Source organism: Odocoileus virginianus, chromosome 4 (assembly GCF_023699985.2).
Source record: "Odocoileus virginianus isolate 20LAN1187 ecotype Illinois chromosome 4, Ovbor_1.2, whole genome shotgun sequence".
NCBI classification, from domain to species: domain Eukaryota; kingdom Metazoa; phylum Chordata; class Mammalia; order Artiodactyla; family Cervidae; genus Odocoileus; species Odocoileus virginianus.
The window spans coordinates 19,766,061-19,790,221 of NC_069677.1; the positions used below are offsets into that span (position 1 = coordinate 19,766,061).

General features: G+C 37.6%; 1 protein-coding gene across 3 annotated transcripts in view; it reads right to left on the minus strand.

The window, feature by feature from the left end:
• Nucleotides 1-24,161, minus strand: part of TP63 (tumor protein p63) — a 266,039-nt gene that overhangs the window by 133,859 nt on the left and 108,019 nt on the right. For all 3 annotated transcript variants that reach the window (XM_020872827.2, XM_020872826.2, XM_020872831.2), the window contains exon 3: nt 23,669-23,801. In XM_020872827.2, coding sequence (XP_020728486.1) covers nt 23,669-23,801 — 133 coding nt within the window. The remainder of the gene's footprint in view (nt 1-23,668; nt 23,802-24,161) is intronic.

A 24,161-nucleotide genomic window follows, 5' to 3' on the forward strand; every position in this document is an offset into this window, starting at 1 on the left:
GTTTTCCCAGGTAAGAATATTGGAGTGGATTGCCATTTCCTTCTCCAGGGGATCTTCCCAACCCAGGGATTGAACCCAGGTCTCCTACATTGCAGGCAGATTTGTTTACTTATTGAGCAACCAGGAAAAGCTTAGGGAGGGTTAGTTACGCATATTCCTAGGATATTTGATCGAGAGCCCAAAGTATTTAGCCCTTGAAATAAAACTCTAATAATAAAATATTACCTGATTTGTTTTATGTGTTAGCATGAGATTTCAGTTTTGTGGGTTATTCTAGGAAACCCTCAATATCTCAATCTAGACAACAAGTTATCTAGGTTTGAATATGAGTTATCTAGACTATTTATAAGTAAAGCAATTGAAACTAGAGAGGGTTAGTGACATGTGCCAGATTACTCAGCTAAATTGTATAAAATTTGTGACCAGAATTTAAATTTCTAAACTTCTAAGGTAGCATTCTCCTCTCCGTACAACAGGCTTTTTTGGAATAGACTGTACACTCGATATGGATATTTGAACAAAGAGTCTCTTTCTCCTTATAAATCAGTCATAAGATAATGTCTTCTTTCTATTGTCTATCAGACAATTTAGCATCCTATACTCCACATGTTAAAAACTGAGACTTGTGGTTTTCTAATCATGAACTACTTTTTAGATGAACTTCTTGATAGATGAATAAGGATATTTTTATTACATTGTTACATGAAGGGAATTCGAAATGAAAACTACACTTCAAATTTTCCAAACCTTAAATGATTTGGGGAATTCCTTAAAAGACAAAATAAGCAATGAAAATGCCTATTTTATCCTTCACCATTCAGACTTTCATTAGATACAGGAAAAAAATCAACCTCTAGGACACTGTGAATAGCCTCCCACTTGCACTACAGAAATTGAGAGATTGGCATATTTTTACTTTTTTTCCCCCATGTATCCAAGTTGCAAACTATCCCTATTTAGTTAGGAAATGTACACAATCAGAATAAGAAAATGTTGTTTGACTCCTTACCAATAGAGATTTTTTTGTAGGGCTAGATATACAGCTGGATCAGAAAAAAGAAAGAAAGAAATTAAATCACCAATACCTTGGTGATTAACAGCCTAAGATGCTGTTAATATTATACAAAGAAGAAAAGTTTTAAAGTACATACTCAATAATTATTAAATTTCCTCTCACAGATTAAGACTTTTTATAAGTTTATGTGAAAGAAAGATTTGTGTTCATCCATAGTTTATTAAAAGATACTTGCTCCTTGGAAGGAAAGGTATGACCAACCTAGATAGCATACTAAAAAGCAAAGACATTACTTTGCCAACAAAGGTCCATCTAGTCAAAGCTATGATTTTTCCAGTAGTCATGTATGGATGTGAAAGTTGGATTGTAAAGAAAACTGAGCACCAAAGTATTGATGCTTTTGAACTGTGGTGTTGGAGAAGACTCTTGAGAGTCCCTTGGACTGCAAGGAGATCCAACCAGTCCATCTTAAAGGAAATTAGTCCTGAATATTCATTGGAAGGACTGATGCTGAAGCTGAAACTCCAGTACTTTGGCCACCTGATGTGAAGAACTGAATCATTTGGAAAGCCCCTGATGCTGGGAAAGATTTAAGGTGGGTGGAGAAGGGGACGATAGAGGATGAGATGGTTGAATGGCATCACTGACTCAATGGACATGAGTTTGAGTAAACAGCAGTTCATGGGGTCGCAAAGAGTTGGACCCAACTGAATGACTGAACTGAACTGAATTTATAGTTTATAACTGCTGCTTTGCATTTTATTGTCTGTTAAAATAAAAATGCCAGCAAAGATAACAGAGTTAATATTTCCATAAAATCTCCCCTAGGCTGCAGGATGAAGAATCACAAGATGTGCGTGTGACAAAGAGGATTGCATCAAAAGAGTTTAATTCTTGTCACCCCAAAGAATAAGTGCAACCAAGAAAAAACTCTTCCCTTTAAAAAGTGCAAGGCAACGATTGTCCTAAATGCTTTTGCCTTTGTTATTTTCAGGTGACGAAGGTAGTGGTTTGTGCAGTTTTAAAACCAAAGAAGAGATTTTGTGTGAAACATTTACCACTTTTTTTTTTAATGTGATAATTTATGGTTTTAGAGAGGTTCATTTGCAGAAGAAATCTGAATGAGGAGATGGTCTGGTCTGCAGAAAGACATTCCAATGAACTGGTTAGGCCGGTAGTTGTTTGGAAGGAACACTGCCTGGGGACTTGTGAGGAAGATAGAAGTAACACTTTAGAGGGAGTGAGAGAGGAACAGGAGTGGGTTACTTCTCCTTTCACCAGCTCCAGAGAGTATTCACATTTATGACTAATCTTATGAGTGCAATCCCTCACCACCCACCTCACCTCCACAAAAAGCAATGATTAGGAAGTATTCATTTTCTCAAATATAAAAGTGTTGCTTTTCTGTTTTGATTTTTGCCAAATCCCCTCAACCTTCTTGCCCTTAGAGAGCAAAAATAAAAGAAAGATTTTTCACAAAGCCTTTAGATTCCATATACAGCAAACCACAATGTAGAACAGGTTTTGTTCTGTTTCAAATAGGACATATTGGTCCTTTCAGGAATTGTTCTGGAAAATGTGCTTGCCTGTGCTATGTTCCCACATTAAGACACAATAGGAGTCCTAGCAAAGCTGAATTCAGAAGCAAGGAATTGGTGATTTATCTATTACAGTGGATGAGAGAACTGAGTACACAGTGGTCCAGTTCCATGTTTTCACACATAAGAAAAATAAGACCAGAGAGGGGAAGTTATTTTCCCATCAACAGAAAGCCAGCTAGTGACAGCAGCATGACGATAGAAGCCAAGACTCCTGACTCCCACACCAGTGCTTTATCCCTAACACTCATGACTGCTATAAGTCTGAGTGCCTTTCAACATAATGAGAATACTTAATTTATAAAGCCCCATACTTAACATCCTAAATTTCCTTCCTACACCAAAGGATCTCCAAAGAGCTCAATTTTACACGTGATGTGTTAATTCTTAAATCTCAAGTAAAAGGGACAACATTCTGGAATACATTTGTTTCCCAGTATCAATTATTCACAAAAATAGATTGCTTCTCTTTTCTATATCCTCCTTAGTTTTCCTTCTATCTGATCAATTAATTGCAACTGAGCTGTCTCTTTTTCTAAACAGGCAAATTTGCTATAACACAAATAAAATACCTTTTGGCTACATCTACCTAATTCAATAGCAGAGATGGTTTGTGCAGATTTTCATCTAGGGAAGTTAACCTCACTAAATCCATAATGCTCCATTAAAGTTCAGATTATAGAAAAATCATCTTGGTACTCCACCCAACCACTGAAAGAGAGGGCTATTTTTAAAAACCATATTTTATAAGGCCATCTAGCTCTCATTTGAAAGGAAGCAGGTAGTCATATCCTTCAGAACAAAGCATGCCTAATTCTAAGACAAATCATATAGGTTTTGTTTCTAAATTAGTTTCTGATTCACCACTCTATGCTACGGAGGTACAAAATCGAGATGGTAAAATACATGCTCTCTTTTTACCTCCTTAAGAGGGTGTGGTGAGAAATGGCTTGAATAATACCCTTTAAGAGCTCTCAGCTTCTTGGGAGGATGATAAGCAAACACAATGAAGTAAGAACTGTTTTTTTAATCTATAGGTGAATTACATGTCTTTCCTAAACAAAGAATGACTTGGATAGACAAAAAAGACCAAAAGCAAGCTCACATCACTGCAGACAATATACTTCTGATGGCCACCCAACTCAACTAACCTTTATCCACAAAGGAAGTGAGAGGCCCATACTACAAAGCTGTGTCTCTTTCTCTCTCTCTGTTGGACGTGCATGCAAGCGCACACACACACACACACACACACACACACACACACACACACATTTTTTACTTTTTACCAGATGAAGAGACTCATAATCTTTCTAATTAGAAATAATCAATTCAGCTATGATTTTATCAGCCTTGTTTTATATCTCTATTGCAACATTTTGTCATCATGGTTCTTATTCTCTAACTTGTGGATGTATACCTTTATCTCTCATTAGGTTATCAAGTGGCTTTCCCTGGTGGTTCGGATGGTAAAAGAATCTGCCTGCAATGTGGAAGACCTGGGTTTGACCCAGGAAGATCCCCTGGAGAAAGGCATGGCAACCCACTCCAGTATTCTTGCATGGAGAATCTCCATGGACAGAGGAGCCTAGTAGGCTACAGTCCATGGGGTTGCAAAGATTCGGACACTACCGAGTGACTAAGCACAGCACAGCATAGGTTATAAAGAGAGGGGACTCTCATTTTCATCTCTATTCCTAGTCCAAGAGCTGGTCCTTAGTATATTCTGAATAAATGTTGGGGAAGAAAAAGTAGACAGTGAGCAGGTCCTTATCTGACAAGAACAGTCATCAGAGAGATTTAATCATAATCATTGTCACTTCTCTTGACAATAAGCACATGGTATGGTGGAGTTTGAAATCACATACGTGTGCCAACACCTCCACGCCTCCAGCTACCGATCCTCTCATCACCCACACTCTGTATCCTATCATCACTTCAGCAAGGCCACCAGGTTAGAACATACTACAGTTTTCCTTGAAGTGGCCTCAACTCAACTGTTTATCTATTCCCATATTGCTTTTGCTTGTTGGGCTTCAACCAAATCAAACTGACCCTCCTCCCATGATACAATTCACCAAATTCGTGTCTACACTTACATCAAGGAGTCTCAAACTGATAGTGGATACATATGTTCTGTGGGTCCAGGGAATTTAAAAAAACAATAATTTGCATTATGTTAGTGAGGTAAGTGTTCTCTCTAAGCATCACAATTTCCCATTCTCTTACATTGAATGTTTCACACAATTAAGCCTTTAATCTAATTAACTTAAATGGTTCTCTTCACCAAGAATACTTTCTTTCCCTTCTTTTTCATATACCCAATATATTTCCTGAGCTCTCAAGTAGAAATGATCATCAGAATTTCTGCTGAAATTCATATTCTGGTGCTTACCATTTCTATCTTGATAAGGTTTGTTTATGTCTCCTGTCCCATAATAAACTGGGAGATTTGGGAGATAAGAATGTGCTCTTTGTCTATTCATTAATTCCCCAGATTTTCTCAAGTATGGCATCCACCAAATGTTAACTATATGGCAGGACCACTAATTACTTAATGCCTAAGAGTTACCTTTCATACAGAGTGTGATGTGAATAATGCCCCTGAAGTTATAGAGCCCAGAAGTCAGTGCTGATGACTAAACTCTGGTCTGGTGTTCAATGTCTTTCTATTTATCCAATAGGTATGATCATTTAGATCATTTATAATCTAGTTCATTAATTTCATATCTGTCTCCCCCACTAACTCTATGTTATAGGTAGTAATAGACTCAGCTTATTTTTTCCCCAACTCTTTTATTAAACCTGTACCCAGAGCAAAATATCTTGAACTTAGTAAATAATCAATAAATTATTGATGAATTTATAAGAATATAAGCTTTAAAAATTTTGTCATTTTGTCAAGGTAAAGATTATTATGAACCATTTTTACAATTGAAAAAACAAACAGGTGTGCAATCTTGTTTAATAACGTCTTACTGATAAAGATGTATAGCCAACCAGCTAAGAAATATATTTAATTACTTCTTCTAAAGTATTACATTCTACCTTTTATTTTTCAAGTGATATAACCCAGAAGAGCTTTCTACATGTTTATAGATGAATCACAGCTGGATACATTTATTTTAAAGTAGAGACTGGCTTAGGTATTTTTTTCTCTATCATTATGACTGTGTCCCCTTGGGCAAGTCACTCTACCTACACTTGGAGCCCAAATTCCCTCATCTAATGTTTTTGCTGAAACACTGAATTCTACCAATGTTTCTCAAACAGCAGCATCAACTGAAGGGCCTATTGAAAGATTATTGCTCTCCCTTTCCTAGTTTCTGATTTAATAGATCTAGAGTAGAACTCAAGAATTTGCATTTCTTAATAAGCTCTTAAGTAAGGTTGATGCTGCTGACCTGAGACCACACTTAGAGAACCACTGAATTTAAATGTCTGGGAGTCCCAGGAGCTCTGACTTCATTATCATGCCGCAATTCAAACCCAGGTATATCTAAGTGCATAGTTTTAATTAGTAGACTGGCAAAAGGAATATTTTATTATCTTAGGATTACTGAATGACATAACTAAAATAATATTAATATTTAATAATTAAAGTGAAATGTTTTCTTTGAATTCTTCAGTTTTTAAAAGAAATATGCTTCAACATTTGATTTTAACTTAAAGAAAATTTTACCCAGTTTCAAGTGGAAAAGGATGGGCTAGATAGCATGCCAGCCTATCTTCAAATATTACCTTTTTATGGAAATGCAAGAATACAAATCTAAGCAAGTTTAATTTTTTTCCTGTATCAGTAATTGCTCTACTTAAAATGAATAACTTCTGGTTGTAAGATTATCACATTCAAGAGTGTAAGAGCAAAAACTATCACCCCTGAAAACCTATAGCATGCAAGGTATTTTGCTGCCTGCTTTATAAGACAGAAAGACTGTCTTCTGTCAGTTCTCTAAATAGCTTTTCTATGGTATGTTACCAACAGCATCATCTTCATTTCACAGGTGGGAAAACTGAGGCTCAGAAACATACCAGATTTATCCAAAATCACCCATAGTGAATGACAGAATTGGATTCAAATGCAGGCAGTCATATACCTGCAGAGCTATAGCTCTTAATATATGTCTAATAGTAGAAGGAGAGGCAGGTTTAAAAAAACAGAAAACTGGGTTAGTCCTGACTGTAATGGAAACGTTGGAGGACCCAATAGTAGTCAACTTGGATCTTCACTTTTCTATCTATTAAAAGAAGGCTGGACTAGGACTAGATTGTGTCTACACTTCCTCAATTCAACAAACTAGATTATTTCAAGTTTTATAGATTAAAACTAAATTAAATAAACTGGTGACCAAAAGAGGGACAAGTGACTAATAGCATGGGTGTTGTTTCAAACAAATCAGATTCTCCTTAAGCTAGCATGCTAGGATTTCAACCTGATTGGTTTTTAAGAGGATGCAAGGTCAGAATCAGTTCCAGTGTTTCTGCTGAAATCCCTTTTTGTTTATCTGCCCTCTTCAACTTTGTCATCTTGAATGCATACACACTGAGCACAGTGTCTTAAGTAACATTGCTGAGGTTACACCAAAGACAGGTGTTAGGGGAACTATTTCCCCCTGGGCTATCATTTCCAACTCTCTCTCCTGCGAAACCAAGGGAGGGGAGAGCAGGAAAAAGGTTTCTTTTCAGATTAAACACAGCAACTACAAACACTTTCCCCTAGGCAATAAATTCTCTGCCAGTGCATGCTGCAGTTTACCCAAACACCAAAGCAAAAAGCAAACAGCCCCTTTTGTAATGGAGGAGTTGTCACCTGTCAAGTGATGTTTGTGAGTTTCTAGAGAAGAGAGAAAAAGAAAACCCTTTCCCTTATTTTATTAAGCAGACTGTTTGTTCAAGGTTTGAAATGCATACTTGGGTTTAAGGTAAAGTCTCTGGCTTGGCACTCTCGAACAAAGTAATGCCTTCCGATTGGTTACACGGTACAAAGAACTGAACAGAAAAACAGTCTGCTCTTCAGGGGACACCTGAACTTAGTCTAAACAGTGATTACTGAGCCACCTCATAAGCAACATGAGTACCTGCAAACTCATTTTCCAAAAATGAGAGTGCTTTTGCTATACAGAATATATGTTCTTGTTTGTTTCATTTGTGTTCATAGAACTAACACATAAAAGCTCTGTTGTTGTTCAGTTGCTCAGTCGTGTCAGAATCTTTGCCACCCCATGGGCTGCAGCATGCCAGGCTTCCTTGTCCTTCACCATCCTGGAGTTTGCTCAGACTCACGTCCATCAAGTCAGTGATGCCATCCTACTGTCTCATCCCCTGTCATCCCCTTGTCCTCCTGCATTCTATCTTTCCCAGCATCAGGGTCTTTTCCAATGAGTTGGCTGTTTGCATCAGGTGGCCAAAGTACTGGAGCTTCAACTTCAGCATCAGTCCTTCCAATGAATATTCAGGACTGATTTCCTTTAGAATTGACTGGTTTGATCTCCTTGTTGCCAAGGAACTCTCAAAAGTCTTCTCTAGCACCACAGTTCAAAGTCATCAATTCTTTGGCACTCAGCCTTTTTTTTAATTTTCCAGCTCTCACATCTGTACATGACTACTGGAAAAACCACAGCTTTGACTAGACGGACCTTTGCTGGCAAAGTAATGTCTCTGCTTTTAAATATGCTGTCTAGGTTGGTCATACCTTTTCTTCCAAAGAGCAAGCATCTTTTAATTTCATAACTGCAGTCACCATCCACAGTGATTTTGGAGCCCAAGAAAATAAAATCTGTCACTGTTTCCATCGTTTCCCCATCTATTTGCCAAGAAGTGATGGAACAAGATGCCATGATCTTTGTTTTTTGAATGTTGAGTTTTAAGCCATCCTTTTCATTCTACTCTTTCATTTTTATCAAAAGTCTCTTTAATTCCTCTTCACTTTCTGCCATAAGGGTGGTGTCATCTGTGTATCTGAGATTATTGATAGTTTTCCCTGCAACCTTGATTCCAGCTTGTGCTTCATCAAGCCCGGTGTTTTGCATGATGTACTCTGCATGTAAGTTAAATAAGCAGGATGACAATATCCCTTCTTGATGTACTCCTTCTCTAATTTGAAACCAGTCTGTTGTTCCATGTCCAATTCTAACTGTTGTCTCTTGACCTGCATATAGATTTCTCAGGAGGCAGCTAAGGGGATCTGGTATTCCCACCTCTTTAAGAATTTTCCACAGTTTATTCTGATCCACACAGTCAAAGGCTTTAGCATAGTCAATGAAGCAGATGTTTTTCTGGAATTCTTTATCGAGCTTTTTCTATGATGCAACAGATGCTGGAAATTTGATCTCTGGTTCCTCTGCCTTTTCTAATTCCAGTTTGCACATCTGGAAGTTCTTGGTTCACATACTGTTGAAGCCAAGCTTGAAGGATTTTGATCATTACCTTGCTAGCATGTGAAATGAGTGCAAATATGCAGTAGTTAGAACATTCTGTGGCATTATCCTTCTTTGGGATTGGAATGAAAACTGATGATTGATGATTTTTTTAATGGTACTAGCAAGGAGTAAGAGGGTTAGGGATACTAAAAGCAAGGTTAAGAAGTGCTGGATGGCAGAGAAGAAAATAGGCCCATAGCAATGTTCTGTGCTAATCCTAAAGTAAAATTTATAAATATACTCTGTATATCCCTCTTTTACCACCTCTTTCCTCACATGTTTCTCATTCCAATTAGGCCTACTCTTCCTACTTATAGATGCTCCATTCTCTAATATGTCTTACTCATCTCCAGGCAGCACTGCTATCCATTGGTATTTAAAAATGTATAAAGAGGGATTATTTCATCTTGATTTGCAAACAACTAGGGAAGAAGCTGGAAGAAGCACAAGCTGGAATCAAGATTGCTGGGAGGAATATCAATAACCTCAGATATGCAGATGACACCACCCTTATGGCAGAAAGTGAAGAGGAACTAAAAAGCCTCTTGATGAAAGTGAAAGAGGAGAGTGAAAAAGTTGGCTTAAAGCTTAACATTCAGAAAACTAAGATCATGGCATCTGGTCCCATCACCTCATGGGAAATAGATGGGGAGACAGTGGAAACAGTGTCAGACTTTATTTGTTTGGGCTCCAAAATCACTGCAGATGGTGACTGCAGCTATGAAATTAAAAGACGCTTACTCCTTGGAAGGAAAGTTATGACCAACCTAGATAGCATATTAAAAAGCAGAGGCATAACTTTGCAAACAGAGGTCCGTCTGGTCAAGGCTATGGTTTTTCCAGTGGTCATGTATGGATGTGAGGATTGGACTATAAAGAAAGTTGAGCACCAAAGAATTGATGCTTTTGAACTGTGGTGTTGGAGAAGACTCTTGAGAGTCCCTTGGACTGCAAGGAGATCCGACCAGTCCATCCTAAAGGAGATCAGTCCTGGGTGTTCATTGGAAGGACTGATGTTGAAGCTGAAACTCCAGTACTTTGGCCTCCACATGCAACGAGTTGATTCATTGGAAAAGACCCTCATGCTGGGAAGGATTGGGGGCAGGAGGAGAAGGGGATGACAGAGGATGAGATGGTTGGATGGCATCACCGACTTGATGGGCATGAGTTTGAGTAAACTCCGGGAGTTGGTGATGGACAGGGAAGCCTGGAGTGCTGTGATTCATGAGGTTGCAAAGAGTTGGACACGACTGAGTGACTGAACTGAACTGAGGGCTTCCCTGGTGGCTCAGTGGTAAAGAGTCTTTTTACTAATGCAGGAACTGTGGGTTTGATCCCTGGGTCAGGAAGATAGCTGGAGAAGGAAATGGTATTCCACTTCAGTATTCTTGCCTGGGAAAACCCACAGATATAGGAGCCTGGGGGACTATAGTCCATGGTCTCATAAAGAGTTGGACACAACTCAGAGACTAAGCAACAACAGAAATTCCTTTAGGTGCTTGGACATATTTGCAATTTTTTTAAAGACGAGATTGTATAATCAAAATTGATTCCACTTTATGGACAGTTTTGCACATGTGGTGTGAGTTGGGAAAAATTTATTAAAAGAAATTTGACAATATGTATCCATAACTGGTGTACATATACTTTACTAAAAAAATTATACTTCTAAGCAGCAAGATCAAAAAGTGTTTTAAATGCAAATATTCTTCTTAAAAATCTGTGAGTAGAAAAACAGGAAAATAAATCATTACATACCTATATAATAATTTAAAATACAGTAATTAATGTTGTTTTGAAGATTAGTGGATAAGAGAAAAATGTTCACCATAGACTACAAAGAAAAAGAAGCAGTTTACAAAATTTATATATGGCATGATCCAAATATGTCTTGCAAAAGCTATTTCTTCTAAGAAAACAACTGGCAAAAACACCTAAAATTTTCACCGTTATTATTTTTAGGTAGGGATTCTATATACTTCTGATACTAACTTGTAAAATTATTTTTAATTAATTAAAAATGTATTACTTTAATAATCAGGGCTATCTTTAAATTTGTCCTTTATTATAAAATGTAATGCATATGCACCTGTCTTACAGAGTTGTATGAATATCAGCATAGATGGACAAGTAACAACAAAAATAATCATTTTTAATTGATAATATATTTATACATCAATCAATTATAGTCAGTTAATCATTCTGACTCATTGAAAAAGATGAACTGGGAAAGATTGAAGGCAAAAAGAGAAGGGGTGCAGAGGATGAGATGGTTAGATAGCATCACCAACTCAATGGACATGAATCTGAGCAAACTCCAGGAAATAGTGGAGGACAGAGGAGCCTGGTGTGCTGCAGTCCATGGGGGTCACAAAGAGTTGGACACGACTTAGTGACTGAACAGCAACAACATATTTATAAGCCAGGAACTATGAATGAAAACAAATCAGATAATGAAACAATTCATAATTCTTAAAGTTGCTGATCGATATTATATCCATTCATAGAAAAGAGGAAGGAGAGGCTCATAGAGATTTTCAAGTTCACACAGCTAAGATTAGTAAAGACAGAATTCCAACTCTAGTATGTCTGATTACAAATCTCATGCTGTCTCTAGGGGATCTTCCCAACAACCCAGGGATTGAACCCAGGTTTCCTGCATTACAGGTGAATTCTTTACCACATGAGCCACTAGGAAAGCCCAAGAAAACTGGATTGGGTAGCCAACCCCTTCTCCAGGGGAATCTTCCCGACCTAGGGATGGAACCGGGCTCTCCTGCATTGCAGCTGAGCTACCAGGGAAACCCCAGTGAACACTGGAGTGGGTTGTCACACCCTCCTCCAGGGGATCTTCTAAACCCAGGGATCAAACCTGTGTCTCTTACATCTCCAGCATTGGCAGGCAGGTTCTTTACCACTAGAGCCACCTGGGAAACTTCTGTATAAATCTAAAGTAAGTAATAAACTATAAAGCCCTGTATTAAATATCAGGTAGTCAGTCATCAAAGTGAAAAATAAAAGCCATTAATGAAATCTGTCTGTGCTCAACTCTAGTGGTTTTCTAGAAGACCAGAAAAGGGGGGAAGTGAGTGGGTATGAGAAACCCAAGGTAAGAGAAACCCAAGTAAAATGGTAGGGTTGTGAGAGAGCATCAGAGGGCAGACACACATAAAACCATAAACAGAAAACTAGCCAATCTGATCACAGGACCACAGTCTTGTCTAACTCAATGAAACTAAGCCATGCTGTGTGGAGCCACCCAAGATGGACAGGTCATGATGGAGAGGTCTGATAGAATGTGGTCCACTGGAGAAAGGAATGGAAAACCACTTCAGTATTCTTGCCTTGAGAACCCCATGAACTGTATGAAAAGGCAAAATGATAGGATACTGAAAGAGGAACTCCCCGGGTTGGTAGGTGCCCAACATGCTACTGGAGATCAGTGGAGAAATAACTCGAGAAAGAATGAAGGGATGGAGCCAAAGCAAAAACAATACCCAGTTGTGGATGTGACTGGTGATAGAAGCAAGGTCCGACGATGTAAAGAGCAATATTGCATAGGAACCTAGCATGTTAAGGCCATGAATCAAGGCAAATTGGAAGTGGTCAAACAGGAGATAGCAAGAGTGAACGTTGACATTCTAGGAATTGGAGAACTAAAATGGACTGGAATGGGTGAATTTAACTCAGATGACCATTATATCTACTACTGTGGGCAGGAATCCCTTAGAAGAAATGGAGTAGCCATCATAGTCAATAAAAGAGTCCAAAATGCAGTACTTGGATGCAATCTCAAAAATGACAGAATGATCTCTGTCTGTTTCCAAGGCAAATCATTCAATACCACAGTAATCCAGGCCTATGCCCCAACCAGTAATGCTGAAGAAGCTGAAGTTGAGTGGTTCTATGAAGACCTACAAGACCTTTTAGAACTAACACCCAAAAAAGATGTCCTTTTCATTATAGGGGACTGGAATGCAAAAGTAGGAAGTCAAGAAACACCTGGAGTAATAGGCAAATTTGGCCTTGGACTATAGAATGAAGCAGAGCAAAGGCTAATAGAGTTTTGCCAAGAGAATGCACTGGTCATAGCAAACACCCTCTTCCAACAACACAAGAGAAGACTCTACACATGGACATCACCAGATGGTCAACACCAAAATCAGACTGTTTGTATTCTTTGCAGTCAAAGATGGAGAAGCTCTATACAGTCAGCAGAAACAAGACCAGGAGCTGACTGTGGCTCAGATCATGAACTCCTTATTGCCAAATTCAGACTTAAACTGAAGAAAGTAGGGAAAACCACTAGACCATTCAGGTATGACCTAAATCAAATCCCTTATGACTATACAGTGGAAGTGAGAAATAGATTTAAGGGACTAGATCTAATAGACAGAGAGCCTGATGAACTATAGATGGATGTTCGTGACATTGTACAGGAGACAGGGATCAAGACCATTCCCATGGAAAAGAAATGCAAAAAGACAAAATGGTTATCTGAGGAGGCCTTACAAATAGCTGTGAAAAGAAGAGAAGCAAAAAGCAGAGAAAAGGAAAGATATTCCCATTTGAATGCAGAGTTCCAAAGAATAGCCAGGAGAGATAAGAAAGCCTTCCTCAGTGATCAATGCAAAGAAATAGAGGAAAACAACAGAATGGGAAAGACTAGAGATCTCTTCTAGATAATTAGAGATAGCAAGGGAACATATCATGCAAAGATGAGTTTGATAAAGGACAGAAATGGTATGAACCTAACAGAAGCAGAAGATATTAAGAAGAGGTGGCAACAGTACACAGAAGAATTGTACAAAAAAGATCTTCATGACCCCGAAAATCATGATGGTGTGGTCACTCACCTAGAGCCAGATATCCTGGAATGTGAAGTCAAGCAGGTCTTAGAAAACATCACTACGAACAAAGCTAGTAGAGGTGATGGAATTCTACTTGAGCTATTTCAAATCCTGAAAGATGATGCTGTGAAAGTGCTGCACTCAATATTCCAGAAAATTTGGAAAAGTCAGCAGTGGCCACGGGACTGGAAAAGGTCAGTTTTCATTCCAGTTCCTAAGAAAAGCAATCCCAAAGAATGTTCAAACTACCACACAATTGCACTCATCTCACATGCTAGTAATCCTCAAAATTCTCCAAGCCAGGCTTCAGCAATACATGAACCATGAACTTCCAGATGTTCTGGATGGTTCCAGAACCATGAACTGTCCAAGCTCATTTTGGAAAAGGCAGAGGACCAGAGATCAAATTGCCAACATCTGGTGGATCATTGAAAAAGCAAGAGAGTTCCAGAAAAACATCTATTTCTGCTTTATGGACTAGGCCAAAACCTTCGACTGTGTGGATCACAATATACTGTGGAAAATTCTGAAAGAGATGGGAATACCAGACCACGTGACCTGCCTCTTGAGAAATCTGTATGAAGGTCAGGAAGCAACAGTTAGAACTAGACATGGAACAACAGACTGGTTCCCAATAGAAAAAGGAGTACCTTAAGGCTGTATATTGTCACCCTGCTTATTTAACTTATATGCAGAGTACATAATGAGAAACGCTGGGCTAAAAGAAGCACAAGCTGGAATCAAGATTGCTGGGAGATATATCAATAACCTCAGATATGCAGATGACACCACCCTTATGGCAGAAAGTGAAGAGGAAATAAAAAGCCTCTTGATGAAAGTGAAAGAGGAGAGTGAAAAAGTTGGCTTAAAGCTTAACATTCAGAAAACTAAGATCATGGCATCTGGTCCCGTCACCTCAGGGGAAACAGATGGGGAGACAGTGGAAACAGTATCAGACTTTATTTGTTTGGGCTCCAAAATCACTGCAGATGGTGACTGCAGTCATGAAATTAAAAGGCACTTACTCCTTGAAAGGGAAGTTATGACCAACCTAGATAGCATATTAAAAAGCAGAGACATTACTTTGCTAACAAAGGTCCATCTGGTCAAGGCTATGATTTTTCCAGTGGTTATGTATGGATGTGAGAGTTGGACTGTGAAGAAAGCTGAGTGCTGAAAAATTGATGCTTTTGAACTGTGGTATTAGAGAAGACTCTTGAGAGTTCCTTGGATTGCAAGGAGATCCAACCAGTTCATCCTAAAGGAGATCAGTCCTGGGTGTTCATTGGAAGGACTGATGCTGAAGCTGAAACTCCAGTACTTTGGCCACCACATGCAATGAGTTGATTCATTGGAAAAGACCCTGATGCTGGGAGGGATTGGAAGCAGGAGGAGAGAAGTGGATGACAGAGGATGAGATGGTTGGATGGCATCACTGACTTGATGGACATGGGTTTGAGTAAACCCCGGGAGTTGGTGATGAACAGGGAGGCCTGGCGTGCTGCGATTCATGGGGCCGCAAAGAGTCAGACACAACTGAGTGACTGAACTGAACTGACTGAGTGGGTATGGGAAGAGGCAGGAATCTTGGAAAGGGGCAAGGGAATGTGTAGGAAGAACAATAGGAGGATGGTGGTGAGGGTGGCTCTGGAAGTCTGAAGTAGATCAAGTAGGAGAAGAATGGAAGGAAAATAGCTTGATGTGAGCTCTTGATATTAGTGTCAGACTTAGAGTTGGGTAACATTGTGCACTTCTGGTACCTAAGAGATAGAGACACATAGAAGATTACTGCTATTTGTATTATACAGCTTTTCTACTTTTTGAGCCAGGAGAAGATGTGTATGTAGGAAGATTTAGAATGTTTGTGTGACTCACGTAGCAATGTACCCAGCCCCTGGCAGCTTGACTGGAGTGACTTACTTAAAAATGCTTTGTTCACACAATATGCTCTTAATATATATAACAAATGAACTTATTCAATGAAGACAAAAATATTGGCCTATCCAAGACTATTTTGATACAATTCTATAATGTTGGAAAATAACTGCAGAAGTTGTTCAAATTGAGTTATATGAGTCAATGTGTACATGTGTGTGTGTGTGTGTGTGTGTGTGTTTCTGTGTTTCTGTGTGTGTGTGTGTAAAGACAGGGAGAGAGAAAATGATGAGGGAGGCATGGAGGGAATCTTTACAAACTTTTGATCAATAAAATTCATCAAATTAAAGTTTTGATGTGGTTTATGATTCTGCTTAGAAAATGCAAGTGTTTCTTTTTCTTTGGAAAAAAAAATCATTCTGATGAACAAAAGGGTGCATGGAACTCCTTATTTTTTCTGATACTATCCAAACAGAACTATAATTTTGGTACAAAGGAAGAACAATTTCAATGATAAATATCCTGTTCAATAAAACAGACCATTCTCTTGAGTTTTTTAAAATGTGTTTGACAGTTGAAAGTAAAAATTACACCACTGTCTGAGGCAGCATTCATGATATATAAATGTAATATAAATGAAGACTATAACATCATGGGAAATGTTATGAAATCAATGTTATTGTAAATTTTCTGCATTCCATTTGAAGCTATAAAATATTAATTCTCAATAGACAGTGAAAAATTATGAATATTTCAATCTCTAGAGCAATCACTAAAAAGCATTCAAAGGAATAGAGCCAGAACCAAAATAGAACAATTAAAATCAAATACCAAAACCAGGTCAAATAATCTAAATGGTAGCAGAAAAAGAATAACAGAACAAAGGACAAATAAATAAACATTAGAAGAGATAAAAGATCTCAACTCAGTAATATAAATGTTCAATAGAAACAACTTAAAAAGAAAGAGCAAAATAAACCCAAAGTGAAAATAAAATAAGACCAAAAATAACAAAGTTAAAAGCAGAAAGACAACAGAGAATAACTAAAAAGACTAAAAGCTGAGCTGGTTCTTTGAAAGATGTATTGATACAACTGGTAAGTCTCTAGCAAGATAGAGAAACAGAGAACACAAATTACCAATATTAGAAATGAAACAGGAGGATATTACAGATCCCACAGATGTTGAAAGGGTAATAAGGGACTACACCAAACAATTCTGCATACATAAATTCAAAAACTTTGAATTTAACCAGTTCCCTGGTGGTTTATGAAAACTTAGCCAAGATCAAATAGATCATTTAATAGTCCTGTAACTACTAAAGACACTAAATTTTTGATGAAAGAACTCCCCCCAAAATAAATATTCAGACCCAGATGCTTTCAATAGAAAATTTACCAAACATTAATAAGAAATAACATCAGTTCTACATAATCTCTCTCAGAATATAAAGGATGCCTCTCTAAATAGAGAAATCACACTGAGGTTCATGAGCAATAGGATTGCCAAGATGAAAATGATCACACATCATAACTAGTAATGCTATTTTTCAATGTGGGCTTATTTTCATGGACTTTAAACTCAGTTTCTATCTAGCACAGTCCAAAAATTTTAAGTCTAAAGAATTCTATCTAGTTGTACAATTTTGGATATTATGAACAATGATGCAATGAAGCTTTCATTTCTCTGTGTGTGTATGTATGTGTTCCTATACATACTTATGTAAATGTTTTTAATCATTTCATAGAAAAATAGTCTAAAAAGGGCATTTACAGACCAAAGGATAAGTACATTGAAAATTAAATAAAAGAGAATGGGCAAATTGCCATCCAAATTTATACTTCTACTAGAAGTAAAAAAACTGATTCCCAACAATCTTTCCAACACTGGATATTAATCATTTAAATTTTTGCTGATCAAATAGAGGATGAATAAACTCATTGTTTCAACTCACAATTTTTTTATTACTAGAAAAGTTGAACATTTTATGTCTATTAAACACCTCTGAACCACTTATACTCTTCGCCAAAACGGGAGATTCATCTTTCTCTTATTTTTTTGGTCTGGGCCAAGAGGCTTGTAGGATCTTAGCTTCCTGACCAGAGATTGAACCCATCCCTCATGCACTAGAAGAATGGAATCCTACCCACTGGACTGTCAGGGAACTCCCAATTTTTATGTATTAACTTGGGCAATTAAACCTTTGTTATGTGTTATGATTTTTTAAATTAATATTCTGTCTTTTATATATAAATTTACCCTTACTCAAATATATCGGCCTTATCTTTGAAACTTGTTTCCCATTATAGATTTTTAAGTAAATTATTTTCATAAGTTACCCAAACTTGATCTACTTTTTGCTTCCCTCTTTTTGACCAATTTGACTCATATTTCAAAAATCACTTTCTTTGTAACATATTGCCAGTCTTTCTCAGGCACAATAAACCATTTCTTTTTTATGTGCCTTAAATATACATATATATGAGTACTTTTCAAAAGTAATTTTGTACACACTTGACTTTCTGCTATATTCTGGTCTTCTCAAGGCTAGAGACCATGATTTGTTCAACTGTATTACAAAGAACATAGCATACATAGGAAAGTAAATTCTAAAGAAATATTTATGGCTAGATCTAGTATATATAGGCTCTTTGAAATCTGATATAATATTGGGTTATAGAAGATACAGGGTATTGTACAATGTTCTGGGGCCTATGCTGTGGTTAGTTGTTCAGTCGTGTTTGACTCTTTGCAACCCTATGGACTGTAGCCCGCCAGGTTCCTCTGTCCATGGGGATTCTTTAGCCAAGAATGCTGGAGTGGGTTGCCATGCCCTCCTCCAGGCTGCTATGGCCTATGTCTTTCCAAATACAAAAGCACTATCTGTTTTGTGGTATGTAGGGTTGAAGACTCTTCATTTATAACTGGGTGCTATAATAACAATTTACAAAAATGGATAGTCCTATGTATGTTATGGCCTTTGTAATACAGATGAATGAATCATGCATGTGTGCATGATAAGTCACTTCAATTGTGTCCAACCTTTTGTGATCCTATGGACTGGGGCCTGCCAGGCTCCTCTGTCTAAGGGATTCTCCAGGCAAAATACTCTGGGTTGCCGTACTTTCTTCCAGGAGGTCTTCCCAACCCGGGGATTGAACCCACATCTCTTTACTTCTGCTGCATTTTGGCAGGCCTGTTCTTTACCACTAGTGTCACCTGGGGGAAGCCCTGGAACAAACCATGGTCTTAGATAATAATTCCTAAAAATTCCTAGGGAAAAACCCAATTCAACTAAACAGGGTTTTCTTCAAAGTACAAAGACTAAAGAAATGCAAATGTAAATGTCATATAGTTTCCCATCCATCATTCCAGGAAAACCTTTAAGTGTCACTATCACTATCCACCTCTTAAGGACATGACAGGCATGCTTAGACAGTTTATAAATAAGGCAGAGCTGAGATATAAAGTAAGACAATAGACAATAGAATGAAGAACTAATAAGGATCTTGGAAGCATAGCCTAGATTATCACACTTTTTTGAGAAATCTCATTCAATTCACTTGTTAATCCAATATAGTTCATTCTTCAGTGACACTAAAATCATCCTAATGAAGAAGGCACATATTCTCTGAAATTCAAGTTCTCTTTGTTCATAATAAGAGCAAAATATTATGACTCCACTTCATAGTTTTTAAGGTGAAGGTAGTTTTAAAAATCAATAAAAATGTGATGACATTCTCAATTTCAAGAGTTTTGTCCTTGATAATCTGACAAGTAATTTCATGTTCACAGATTCATATTTCTTGCATAGTGAGAAAATGTTTGGCATGGATCCCAAATGTTTTTTATTATATGCAAGAGAAAAGTAATTTATGTGCAGAGTTTTGTAACTATTTAACTATTAACCTATACACAAAAAAGTGAAAATATGCTATCAAGTAATGGACTAAAAGAGCTTCACACCAGTTGCAACAGCTCTCAGTTTAGAAGGACAAGGAATCTCAGAGGATCTTAGTTCTTACTTTCTAAAGCAGAACACCAGTTACTATTACATCCTGAGCTAGTCCACCATTTTGTCATTCATTTAGCTAAGGACTACCATTGTTATCTAGTCCTACCCATGTGGCCTCCTCACATGGATGCCTATGAGGGTGTCGGAATGGTCCTAAGTCAAGGGAAAACCCAGGATTCATGCAGAACTACACTTTAATAGCAATGCCTTAGTTCTTTGGAAAGAAAAACAGAAAGACCACAGAGAGGCAAGTATATATTCAATTCAGCCTCACTTTACTTGTATATTCCTTTCAATACAGTTGTTTCCAAGTGAGTTATTTGGTTTCACATACTGGCAAAACTCCATTTCATTTTGTTTTCCAGTTTTTCCTAAATCACTTGAATTCTCTGCTCCTTGCAAATGTTTCTACTCTGTTCTTATATCCTGATTTCTTGTTACCTTCAACCTGACACATTTAATTTCAGGCTCTAAGCTGCTGGTGAGTGATAGCAGCACTGTGTTTCATTATTCCCAGTTAGCAATGGTGTCCTGTGCCTGCCTCCCCAGAGGAGAGAAAGGTATGGAGACTCTCTACTATATGGCTATCTCTTGGTGGAAGAGTAGAGGCTTTTCCACACAGGTAAACCTCAATCTCATAGAACAGAGGTACTCAAGAAAAAACAGAGGCCAAGTTCCACTCAAATGCAACACTGTAGAAAAAGAATGAGAAAAGATTGCATCCAATAATGTGGGCAAAATACTGACTGCTGATGACTATGCACATCATCCTAGAAAAGGGTTTTAACCACTTTTCTTTTGATTTATTAAATTTAATTATTTTTAATTAATTCTATTAAAACAATGATAATCATTTCTACCTCATGAAGTTCCAGGAAAGATTAAATAAAATATCAGATGTATTAACCATCATCTGAAATTGAAGCCTAAGAAAATTTGTAAATCAAACATCTAAGGGGAACATTTAAATCAGTTTCAAATGGAATACTCTGTTTTAATGAGACCAGCATAAATGAGCATCAACAAAAATCAGTTAAAAAGAATCAACATCAGGCGCATATATTCATAGCCGATGCTCAGGAAAAAATTTTGAATATAAATGAATAATCCTCTCAAACATTTCTTAAATGATAAAAACCTAAAAAACAAGGTGTGCCTTCTTAGCTAAATAAGACACTGGCCACAAGAGCAATTATATCTGAATTTCCTTGCCTTTCTCTCCTTTCTCCTTACCGTCTTAGAAGATCACTGTATAACTTAGCTGATTCTTCCTTAGATACTCCACTAGGTTTTCTCCAAAGTTTCCTTTAACTCTTTTGTAAAAGCACCAAAAGTGAAAAGTGTTATTTGCTCAATTATGTCTGACTCTTTGTGACCCCATAGACTGTAGCCTGCCGGGACCTTCTGTCCATGGATCTCTCCAGGCAAGAATACTGGAGTGGGTAGCCATTCCCTTCTCCAGGGGATCTCCCCAACCCAGGGGTCAAACCAGGGTCTCCTGCATGGCAGGAGGATTCTCTATCGCCTGAGCCACCAGGGATGCCCCCAAAGCACCAAAATGAACTTTAATGACCGAATCTTTATGACTCAAAGGGCAAGTCTGAGTGCTTTCAAACAGAGCTGGGGAAACAACGGAGGTAAAGAGGAGCACGACACTTTTTATACTGATCTACTACAATCAAAATGGAAGGAATACAAGAGAGGACAGGACTGAAAGCTTTGCTGCTGTGAATGTTGAAGCAGAGAATGGTTCCCTGACTGGTGGTTTTCTAGAACTTTGCTATGCAATACACTACCAACTAGCTGCACAAAACAACTTAAATTTAAATTAACTAAAGTTACAATTAAGTTCCTCATTTGCACTAGCCATATTTCACGTGCCCAAAGGATTCACATGTCTAATGGCCACTGTGTTGAACAATAGAGATATAGGACATTCTAGCCATTGGGGAAAAAAAAAAAAAAAAGATCTTTTGGACAGGGCTATCTTAAAGAGAACACTTTAAATTTTTAGATAACTTCCAAGTCTCATTTTTTATGACTTTAAAAACTCCTGAGGGCGTACTATGGGCAAAACATGACAAAAAAAAAAAATAATAATAATGTGCATGACAAAACATGACACCAGTCCCCTTTAGAGATAGAGATAGAAATATTATAATAGACAATATTAATATTATATAATAAGTCTTATGACTAAAATTATACCTAGATTGCTTCTGTAGAATGATCTCTAATTCAGACTGATAAAGAACAGTGATATGGAATGTTTTCCTAGAGAAGGTAAGGCAACCTTGATGTTGAGGGATGGATAGGAAATGGCTAGATACGAGGTAGAAAAAATGAGATGTTCTCAAGGAGAAAATGTCTAATAGCAAAGGAGAAACAGCATGGTACATTAAAAAACCATGTGCTTCAGTATGTGAGAAGATAATAATAATAGGAACTGTAAATGAAACTACTTCATTCTGCATTTTAAATTAAATAACTTTGACTTGCTTTTATGAGAAACAGAAATCCCTGCCTGGAGAGTATGTAAGAATACACAGGGCATCAACCTAGGCAAACCTATCAGCTTAAGAGGTGATATTATTAAATGAATGGGGACTATCCTAATTTCTAAGTCACTGTCAAATCAGAATTTATATATTTATAAATATTTATGCTTAATTATCATACACTCCCAGGCTTTGAATTACTTAACCTTGGATTTACCTATCAGTTTCTTTTTACTATCTCAAGGATAATTGAGAACTGGACCCATATGAAGATGGAATGGGTCAATGAAGAAGTGTATTTTTCATTTATCAATTTGGTGACAAAATATCAGTGTATATGTAAAATTACAACTTTCTATTTTTGGTCATTTCCTCTCCTTTTTCCCCCATCTCCTCTTCTCCCAATATTAAAAAGTACAGTCTATGTCAAAAAGCATACGGTGAGAATTCCAGTAAAATCTTACATTGAATCAGAAAGAAAAGGGTATACCAAAACATCTTTCATCTGTAGCATTCCTTCAAGTGAAGTTACCTGGTAATCGCCCCCACCTCCAAAAAAGAAAGGCATGGTACATTATAAAGCACTCCATTTAATCACATCAGCAGACACTCTATGACACCCCACCCTCTTTCTAGCTCTTTTAGTTTCTATTTTTCTACAGATTTTTGTTTGCGTTCATACAGAAAAAGCAGTAGGGCTTGTGGGATGAATGAATGATTAAAAAAAAGAAAAGAAAACACATCAGTTAGCATGATGGATTGCACAAATACAAGAAAGTTCACCTAAGCACCTCAGTAAAATGTTTGACTATCCTTAACCTGTATACTTCTTAGCTGCCTGGGAGGTGTGTACATCTAAGTTCTTACCATTTTATAACTGAGGTCTAAGGTCATGAGTGACCCAGTGGTGAAGTTAAAAAAAAAAAAGAGAGAGAGAGAGACCTATTTTAGATATTAGCTTCTTTCCTCTTACTCTACTACCAGGTACTTGAATCTGTATATTTGCGTAGAATTTACTTCATCCTTCATCATTTAAAAAGGATAATTCTATAAGAAAGGCAGTTTGCCATACAAGAAAGTGCTTTGGATACAATCCAGGATTTGACTTTGGTTCTGTCTCCACCAGCTGTGAAACACTGGGAGGAGCAATTCAGATAAAGAATGCAAGGAATTACTTCCAACCCCCTTCTCCACACCAATGGAAACATATACATTATGCAGAGTTGAGGCAGACTCAGAATCCACAGCTCTTAATTATTTCTCTGCTGACCACGATGACTCTCTTTCCAACGGCCTTGACCATTCAGAGTCACCTGATTTTTAAGTGCCAGGGAAGAGGTATAACAGAGAAGTGGATAGCAAGACCCACAGATTTAAAGCGGAAGCCATGCCACTCACCCACATGGGGTCACTCAGGTCTGAGTCCTGCATGCGAATACAGTCCATGCTAATTTCAATTTTGTTTGTAGCACCATTTTCTGATGGTTCATCCACAAAGTTCAAGTCAATGGGCTGAACTGAACAGATGGGTCTGCCATAAAGGAAAACAAAAGTGTGTTAGGTGTGGAAAGGGACAAACACACACACATTTGGTTGGTAACAATGAGCTCTTTTTGCTTTAAAGTTGGCAAGGCTCATTGGTTGGAGTAAGAAACCCTCAGCATGAATTCTGGCTCAAATACTTACCAGATATGAAACCTCTGGTATTCCAAATCTAAGCTCCATTTGTAAAGTAAAAATCACTGCCCTCATCAAAGAATCACTAGGTGGAACACAGAATAGAAGGAACGAGTCAGAAATATATCCTAATTGTATGGGTCCCCAATACTCTGATATTGTTTCATCTTTCCCTTAATTTACTTAGGTGTCCCAACCTAATCTTAAGGAGATA